Below are 10,252 nucleotides of genomic sequence, written 5' to 3' on the forward strand. Positions count from 1 at the left end.
AACCGATGTGCAAACTGAATGAATCTGCGTAGCTCAAACTTTAATTAAAGAACAACAGCGACCTGTAACATCTTCCCCAACAGGAGAGAGATTATAGAGTTGCATGCATAAGGTCATAACACCACAATATTAACAGCAATATATAGCATACTACATCTCCAGTAACGCCCACAGATGGGTATGGGGAAACATAATTATATATGCTTTTGTATTTATCGGTTGACGTCATCATATATTAATGTTTCATCCTTGTATTGAACAGCCCTGTCAAAGCTAGAGCAATGGAAGGTCCTCATCTGATACACATCAAGTAAAAACTAATGAATTGTACATAGAACAATCACTATATTTGAGCTCCACATCAATCAATAGAGAGTATGGATGTTTCGGCTGGGCGTATGCATGATCCAGCCATACGGACAGATGGCAGTATGTGTCAAACCTTTCCCATTACAATGGGTGTATTTTAGACTGCGATTAAAATGTAATAACATCATCGAGTAGACTGCACTGCCAGGTGTATTAAGTCGGGGAATTATATGTTTTTCAGTTTCGTCATTTATAGACTTCATCTGGACTATTAGCGTTGAATTATTCTTTCAAAATGCAGCCCCGACTGTCTTTCTTTGTGTTACTGATGGACTGTATGTGCCAGTGCATGGTGAAAACAAGCATCGCAGATGAGTTGAAACTGATCAATGATGTCATCGAAAAGCGTTCAATGTTCTCCAAATGTGACCCTCAAAGTGGAAGTATTGTTTCTGTCAGTGTCGTTTTGTACCCTCAGTTTATCATTGGGCTGGATGAAAGAGAACAAGTTTTTACCTCAAGTGGGTGGATCGACCTGGCGTGGACCGATTCGAGACTAACTTGGAATGCTAGCATCTATGGTGGGATTGACAGAATGTATGTCAAGCAAACTATGATATGGATTCCAGATATCATGACTGAAAATTCTGTCGCAGGTTTAAGTATGTTGGGATCTGGTCAGGATTTTGTTATAGTTCATTCTGATGGAGAAGTTGAGTGGTCACCAGGAAACATTTTCAAAACTATCTGTGAAATTGATGTTGTCACATTTCCATTTGATTCTCAGAAATGTTTTTTAAATATTGGCTCATGGGTGTATTACAACGATGAGGTGAAGCTTGTGGCAACAAAGGATTCCATTAATATGGACTTTTTTAAGTCGAACTCTGAATGGAAATTGGTAAACATATCAATCGAGGCAACCGTTTCTGTATACGAAGGTGTGGACAGTATACAGGAGAGTGTAGCCTTCGTTTTCAAGCTAAAACGCCACAGTGTTTTCTACGTCGTGAAAATAATCATTCCAACTGTGATCTTATCCATTTTGAACAGTTTTGTGTTCATCGTTCCACCAGAGTCCGGGGAGAAAGTATCCATGTCCGTAACCACAATGCTATCCCTGACAGTGTTTCTCAGTTACATCGGTGACATTACCCCAAACAACTCAGAGAGCATCCCCATCATAGCTTTGTTCGTTGTCCTTCATCTTGCTCTGGGAGCCTTATCCATCATCTGTAACATCCTCATTTTGAACATACACTACAAAGCTATGAAGAAAAAAGAAAAGAGAGATTTAAGAAGGGAAACAAGGGTCAACAGATCAAACAATAATGAACCTGAAGAAGTTACAATGGACACAATACCGAACTGTGCGGAAATCCCTGACGGTACGAAGGCTGAGAGGGCCAGGATAATTATGAGACACCTTGATATAATTTTCTTTGCTTTCTCCATCTTGCTATCAGCTGGTGTTACGATTGGGTGTGTAGCAATGATGTTAATTTAACATTTACGTCAACAAGTTCTAAATATACAATAACTTGTAAGTGTAACAAATGTTCACAAGTATATCACCTTTAATTTATATACCTAATTTAAGTACTTGCAGTTGCTGCAGTGTGTCAGCACCTGTGTGAGAATGATTTTACGTCGCTTTGAATATTATTTCAGTTATGTAATCGAAACTATTTCAGCACAATGTCGGAATATAGTCATAAATCACACAAGGCGTAAATAGACACAAATAGTGGACTTGTACTAGTGGATAAACTAGGGGTATCATCACTATTTGATAGTGATTCAAAAACACATGTTATTGACATAATCGGAATCGTACAATCGACTCTGCTTTTGGCGAGTAGGAAGTACGTAACAAAGTCAGTGAGTGAGTTTGGTTTAATGCATCTTCAGTACAGTCTTTCGGTAATGTCAATTTATATTTATGGGCCCAAATTGACGTTCAATACTTTTCTTAAACCAACGAGCATATGCAGATGACAGAGGAGGATTTACAATATAATATGTATATATAAATATTTACTATCAGTGTTTGCAACTGATGGATTCTGTGGTTTTCATATGAGGCTCGTGGGTATGTTTGGCATGCCATGCTTTAACTTACATCACCAAAGAACGAATACCATTCGAAAAGCTTAAATCTTCACGTTATCTAATGGACAAAATCTTGGCCAATGATGATTAGGTTATCAACCACATGTGCTTGTATTTTAAAATCCCACTGATTTACATTGACACAAAACGGTCAATGTGTTTTCGTATTTTACAAATTGTAAAAATTGATTGGGACACCAGTTGATTATCAGTTCAGTTCAGTAATACAACCTCTGAGAGATATTTATAAACTATTCAACAAATGTCAATGAACTTTTCTGCCAATAGCGACTTTCTTTACACATTTGAGTAACGATGGATGGCATGAAGCTCAAGTAATATGTTAAAATGCGCATTGTGTTTTATCATGCATTTTTTTCCTTACACTCACCATTGATCCGTGGAAGCTAATAATATAAATCTTTGCGTTGAGTAAAGCTATAAAGTAATTATGTCGATTCTATTCCAATAAACTAATAATAAGAAATAAATATCCCGAATACGTCTTGATACAAAGCATAATTTAGTCGTTTTGAAGATCATAACTATCTATACCAATTAGCATGCATACCACATGTAATTAACGATAAGGGTTATGTCGCACAATAAAACCAGGAAACTGGATAATATGGTTTATTTTTTAGCAATTGTTATCCTCTTAAATTGATAACCACAAACTAGTCTCATCACCTTAAAGACATTTAGTTGTTAAAAATAATTTTCTGTGTGAATAATGATTATAACCCGACAATAAAATAATGTTTGATATGTATGTAAATGTGTTTACATGTATGATCAGACATTTAGGTATTTTACTGTGATAATTGAACAATGTTTCCTTGAGAATTCATTAGTTGCCTTCCTGTATCAAACAAAAAACAAATCTGTTTCTGTCGTCAAATATCAGATCAATTGAGTATTTTTATGTTATATTTTAGGGATTGTAGGATAGCCTCATGGTTCAGCGTTCACTCGACACGCCGAAGACCAGAGTTCGATTTCCCACATGGGTATCATGTGTGAAGACCATTTCTGGTGTCCCCCTCCGTGATATTGCTAGAAAATTGATGAAGGCGTAAAAGCATTCGCACACACTCCCTCACTCACTCGAATACTTTGAGGTCACAGACCCATGGTACATAATGTAAACAATACAGAAGCGTTTGTAAAGTTTAAAATAATGTATTCCTTTGTGGCATAGTATGAAAATAAACAATGAAAGTATACGAGTTGTCTTATTGTTCGTACATAACAATAATGAAGTAAAGTCATGTTTTGTCGGATGTACATAATATAAACAATCCTGAATAGTTTTGTTTCTACAATTCAAAATTAAATGTCAAGCTATCATGATGTTTCTCATAATTGTTGATATGGCAGTGGTGCTTGACATCTCTGTGTATATTTTCCTTTTAATAACCATTACTATCTCTTAAATATACCTTTCCCAATCTATATCAGAGGTGTTTGTTTTGTAGTTGTAATCAGTAAATACGACAATGTTAGACCCTGAATTGAACTGAACACGGGCAATTAAAAATCCACACAAATGGTTTACAATGACACGCAAACGGCCAAGTCACCGAATCTGATCACCTGCCCCTCTTAATTTCCTATGCGCAAAAGCAAGGGATAGTGGAGACCTATGCTTCCCTGGAATCCCCAAAGGGTTCAATATTGCGTGTTTTAGCATTACTCTTCAGAATCCTGAGTTCCGATTAGTTCGTCAGCCGTTTCGAATCAATGTTACATCATGATTTTGCTGATAACCGCATTACCGCGCTAGAAAAAAATTCTTCAGGAGCACTTCTTTCCTAAACCCACCTGTTTGGCAATTAGAAATGCGGATATTTCTTCATTAATGTTGCTAAATAACGTGTTGTGGCTCCTATTTTGTTTCAGCAAGTGCGGCAGTATACTTCAGGTGGAAATCCGGAACATATACTGAGAGAGTATGTGTAAATTTTAATAACATCAACAGGGTTGGATTTTGGCGCAAACATCACCAACTGTGATGTCATGTCTGCCACATCACAATACCTCGACTTCCAATTTTTAGAACAGTATGACGTCCTTATGGCGCTTTGTACAAAAATACAAAGTTTCATTTTCTCTGGTGATGTATGCTGAATAAAACTTTCAGGATTTCTACCTACGTGATTTATTCGTGTCTCAGTGAAGTGGTTCATGTATTATGGTAAAATATATGGCTTAGGTACAAAAAGAAAACAAATGTGCAGATTAAAACTAATCTTCACTGATCCCTTTGTACCTACTGAATATTATGGACTCAATCTACGCCTCATTACTGATTATCTCCGCTATAACCAAAGAGTTTCGAAATCTAGAATTATACACAACTGTGTTGAAAACTGTACATTGAAAACTCTATGGGTTATCTCCTTATTAGAAGCATATTTCAAATGTATTCCATAGTTATGATCGGATACTGATTAATTGATTCTACTAATTGTGTAAATAACGCTTTCACTCGCAAGCAGTAATGTCATGAAAAGTTTGAACAAATGATACTACGGCAGCCGTCCCTATATGAATTGCACTAATGGCTCTGTATTGATCCTGATGTTTCTTTTGACATGTGTTTAAATGTGATGAACAGGATGTTCAAGATAAGGTTGTTTGAATGAGTGAATGTGTTGCTTAACAACAGCTCTTTGGGGTGTATTTCACCTACTTTAGAGGAAAGCCTAAAGTTGACACAGATCGTAGACGGTGTCCATTCTTAGGGTGAAATCCATGGGCATGTATATGGCGTTGTCAAGCCTGAGTGCCTGAAACAGTAGGGCTTTATATCGCTTTGAACATTATTCCGTTTGCATAAAATAAAGTTGTTCAGCTTAATGTGGAATGAAGTCCAAAATGTGACGTTGATGTGGCCTATTTTGTGTGAAACCCAATAACAAGGGACTGGTGCTGTATTTATCTATTATTGGAAATATTAAAATCAGAGGGAGTCTGACTCCCTCGACAAAGGGTACGTCATAGTTACGTAGGAAGTTAGTAAAAGATTTAGGTTTAAGACATGAACAGTATTTCAGTAATTTCATTGAGTATATATGAAAGATTAAAGCCTAAAGTGACGGTTTGATACTTTGATTAAACCCACGAGTACAATATATATGCAGGGAATGATATACTATGCAATTTGTGATGTTGTCAAGCCAAACATATTTGGAGATAATTAGGGATTTGAATCTATGATCAATGCATGATGTGGGAGGCAACTCTGCGGATCTAATTGCGAAACCTTACACCACTGAACAACTGATGACACAAGATAAAAATAAAATAAGGTTGAACAAAAGCACAGTTGGGTATCTGTTTTGGTATACTACAACTATTGTGTAACAATCTGCACATTGTTTTTTATTAACTATTTGTTGCAAACTAAGTGTAATTTCATTTGGATACAAGAACATATCAAAATATCAACACTTCTTTGAAAATTTTCGTAAGAATTTTTTTTCATGTCTTTGGAAAACGATAACAATTTACCTATAAATATATGTTTATGGATAATGTATTGACCACCCCTGTGGTGACCTGGATGGAGTAAAAGGTCGATGGTCCGATTACCTGGTCGCATCATAACGTCAGGGGTATTGCTGTTACGATGCCAGGAGCTCGACAGGAATAGATTAAACTAGAACTGGTCGGTTCGTAGTCAGTATTATAAGTCTGAGCTGGGTATCCGTATTTAATAGCGGCGTGGTATCTCAATGGTCTCATAGAGGTCCTAAACAGTACGTAGAGGGGAATGTCCGAGTAACTAAGAGTTACGAGGATATTCCCCTACCTAAAACTCATCCCTACTTTTACTCTTTGACAAAATATTCTGTAGTTGAAAATATTTGAAAAATAAACCAGAACTCTTTGTTGTCTGTATTTGTACTGCGTGAGTCGGCCTTGCGTGATGCACGAGGAATACGTTATCTGCCGCTGTTGCACGTGCGCCAAGCTCTGTCGCGAGCTGACATTTACAATGCATGGTACACGGCTCTTCATAATTTTGTTGGGTCCTAAACTAGTATTTATCAATCGCTTGCACATTGTTAATACATGCTGATGGGTATAACAGGAAATATAAAAACCCGAATACGCGAAATTTATATTACCTTATTTTTTTTTTCTCGTGGAGGTTTATCTAACTGCTATAAATATGAACATTGTTGTGGATAATCTGCTCTAACACAAAATATATACATACTATTTTGAGTTTTTAAGCATTATGCAAAAATGTGAAAATATTTAATAGTTAATTTCACACCATGCCTTCATGTGCCGCAGTAGCTGAGATTGACAATTACACGTTTTCAAATTTAACGATGCGGCGGGTTCGAACCCCGCTGACGACACATGTTTTCGGAAAAAATGAAAATATTCACTTGTAAATAATTGTAAAAAATAGTTCCGTCTGTTCCAAATGGAAATTAATTCAAATGTTGCTTCAAGATAATGTACAGCTGACAAGCAACTCTCCATTCCTGAAAAATAATGGAGCGTTCAAACAATGGAATGACGTCACATATGTGTTTAAAAACAGTACCTACACACACACACATATCCGCACCGCTATACAAGCTTCATCAAAAGAAATATCAGCTAAGATCCATCGTAATTCCGACTATACCATGATAATATGCATTGATGTATTTATCGCTATCAAATGGTTCGCGAAAGGATGAGTCTATTTCACTTCACTTCATCAAGTATTGAACAGAATAACCACGCCACAGCAACCACAGATTGACATTCAACGTGAGATAAAGTAAATAATGATTTGTTTGTGGAAATTTCCGCTTAATGCCAATCGATAGACATGGATTAAACGTACCGTATTATACAGACCATTGGCAAGGCAACCATATCTTGTTTTTCAATGTCCCTACCCCTATGGACCGATTCGGGGGATTGACGTGTAAATACACAAAGAGTGAAATGCTGTACATACAACTTGTAGTTTCGTCACTTTAGGGCGAGAAGAATTGAAGTATAGTTATAAAATGGAACCTCGACTATTTTCACTTGTCTTGTTGATGATGATGATGTACTCTTCGTTCCAGCTCATGGTGACGGCAACCATAGATGATGAGTTTAACCTTATCAAAGATGTCATCGAAAAGCGTTCATTGTTCTCCAAATGTGACCCTCAAAGTGGAAGGATTGTTCATATCAACGTCATATTTTACCCTATGTTTATCATAGAGTTGAATGAAAGAGAGCAGGTTCTTACCTCAAGTGGGTGGATTGACCTGTGGTGGACCGATTCGAGATTAACGTGGAATGCCAGCAACTATGGTGGAATTGATAAAATGTGTGTTAAACAAAACATGATATGGATTCCAGATATCATAACTGAAAATTCTGTCGCAGGTTTAAGTATGTTGGGATCTGGTCAGGACTTTGTTATAGTTCATTCTAATGGAGAAGTTGAGTGGTCACCAGGAAACATTTTCAAAACTATCTGTGAAATTGATGTTGTCACATTTCCATTTGATTCTCAGCAGTGCTCCCTAAATATCACCTCCTGGATGTATTACAGCAATGAGATCAGCTTCGTGCCAACAAAGGATTCCATTAACATGGACTTTTTTAAGTCGAACTCTGAATGGAAATTGTTAAACATATCAATCTCTGAGACTGTATCTTCCTTCAGGGGTGAACATGGTATACAGAAGGACATTTCTTTTGTATTTAAGCTGAAACGCTTCAGTGTTTTCTACGTCGTGAAAATAATCATTCCAGTTGTGATCTTATCCATTTTGAACAGTTTTGTTTTCATCGTTCCACCAGAGTCCGGAGAGAAAGTATCCATGTCCGTAACCACAATGCTATCCCTGACAGTGTTTCTCAGTTACATCGGTGACATTACCCCAAACAACTCAGAGAGCATCCCCATCATAGCTCTGTTCGTTGTTCTTCATCTTGCTCTGGGAGCCTTATCCATCATCTGTAACATCCTCATTTTGAACATACATCACAAAGCTATGAAGGAAAAAGAAAAAAGAGATTTAAGAAGGGAAACAAGGGTCAACAGATCAAATAATAATGAACCTGAAGAAGTTACAATGGACACAATACCGAACTGTGCGGAAATCCCTGACGGTACGAAGGCTGAGAGGGCCATGATAATTATGAGACACCTTGATATGATTTTCTTTGCTTTCTTCATCTTGTTATCCGCTGGTGTTACGATTGGGTGTGTAGCAATCATGTTAATTTAACATTGACGTGAACAAGTTCTAAATGTTCAACAGCACTGTCACAGTTGGTGTGTTTACATCTAGTATCAGTCATGTGATTGTGTCCTGAAAGACTACTTATGTTTTGTTTATGTAGTCAAAGATTCGTTGCAATGGGGAATATTGATATGTTCGCAATGGAGAAATATATCACCTTTATGTTAAATATCCAACTTCAATACATGTACATGCTTTAAAGTGTCAGTACCTGAGTGAGGAGGATTTCTCGTAGCTTTTTATATTATACAAATACACACGAATGGTGGATTGATGCTGATAAGCGAATGATAATAATGCCACGACAAAGATCTTCATTAGGTACATAGCTGCAAGGTTCGTAGGTACAAACAAGTGAGTTGGGTTTTAATGCATCTTTGCTACAGTATTTCAGTATTGTCAATTTAAATTAAGATTAAAGCCTAAAATGACGTTCAATACTTATATAAAACCCAGCAGGATTTACAACGTAATGCATACATAGAAACAGATATACAGACATTCGACAGCCAGACAGACATATGGATGTCAACTTCTTTATTGTGAGGAACACATCGTTTCGGAGTATATGCTTACCCCTTCATCAGGTGAGGGGCGATCGGGTAGCCTTGTGGTTAAAGCTTTCGCTCGTCACACCGATTCCCGACATGGGTACAATGTGTGAAGCCCATTTCTGGTGTCCGCTGCCATATTAATGCTAGAATATTGCTAAAAGTGGCGTAAACTCACTCACTCACTCACTCACTCACTCACTCACTCACTCACTCACTCACTCACTCACTCACTCACTCACTCACTCACTCACTCACTCACTCACTCACTCACTCACTCACTCACTCACTCACTCACTCACTCACTCACTCACTCACTCACTCACTCACTCACTCACTCACTCACTCACTCACTCACTCACTCACTCACTCACTCACTCACTCACTCACTCACTCACTCACTCACTCACTCACTCACTCACTCACTCACTCACTCACTCACTCACTCACTCACTCACTCACTCACTCACTCACTCACTCACTCACTCACTCACTCACTCAGGTGAATAAATGCCATGAGGCATTACCCCCGGCCTCCCATGTTTCCCAGTGTCCATTGCCTATTACCTATCTATGATAACCTAAGGATGGCTTCTATACCTTAAGAACTAATTACTGTAAAGTGTTGGCTTCCATTGTCTATTGCTAATCACCTATCAGCGCTAATCATCTGTTGGCTTCCCTCGTTAGTTTCTACCCTTTGTTATTTTCCCCCTTTTGTCATCTTATTAATTTTTTGTTGTCCCCTGTGATGGCAAAATCAACACAGTCAAGCAGGACATGCTTGACTGTGATTCTCTCATCACAAGGGATATAAAATGGAGGATCCTCACCTTGCAACGAATATTCATGTGAATAACGAGAAGGGCAATATGCCATCGTCGTAAATGAACTCTTCAAATCTGGAGTGACAACCCAAGTAGGTGTAGCCTATAGTTTATCTTATTTCATGTAATTTATCTATACCTACTTGGGTGTCGCAATTCGACTTGGGATCTCTGATGAGACATCTAATGACAG

The 10,252-nt window shown here is 37.6% G+C and overlaps 1 protein-coding gene across 1 annotated transcript; it reads left to right on the forward strand.

The window, feature by feature from the left end:
- The first annotated feature begins 7,422 nt into the window (after positions 1-7,422).
- On the forward strand, positions 7,423-8,751 carry LOC124138852 (neuronal acetylcholine receptor subunit beta-4-like). Its single transcript, XM_046505737.2, has one exon. The coding sequence runs from the start codon at positions 7,446-7,448 to the stop codon at positions 8,664-8,666; it is 1,221 nt and encodes a 406-aa protein (XP_046361693.2). The 5' UTR covers positions 7,423-7,445; the 3' UTR covers positions 8,667-8,751.
- Positions 8,752-10,252: the final 1,501 nt, after the last annotated feature.

The sequence above is a fragment of the Haliotis rufescens genome, unplaced genomic scaffold (genome assembly GCF_023055435.1).
Source record: "Haliotis rufescens isolate VD_foot unplaced genomic scaffold, xgHalRufe1.0.p SCAF_2, whole genome shotgun sequence".
NCBI classification, from domain to species: domain Eukaryota; kingdom Metazoa; phylum Mollusca; class Gastropoda; order Lepetellida; family Haliotidae; genus Haliotis; species Haliotis rufescens.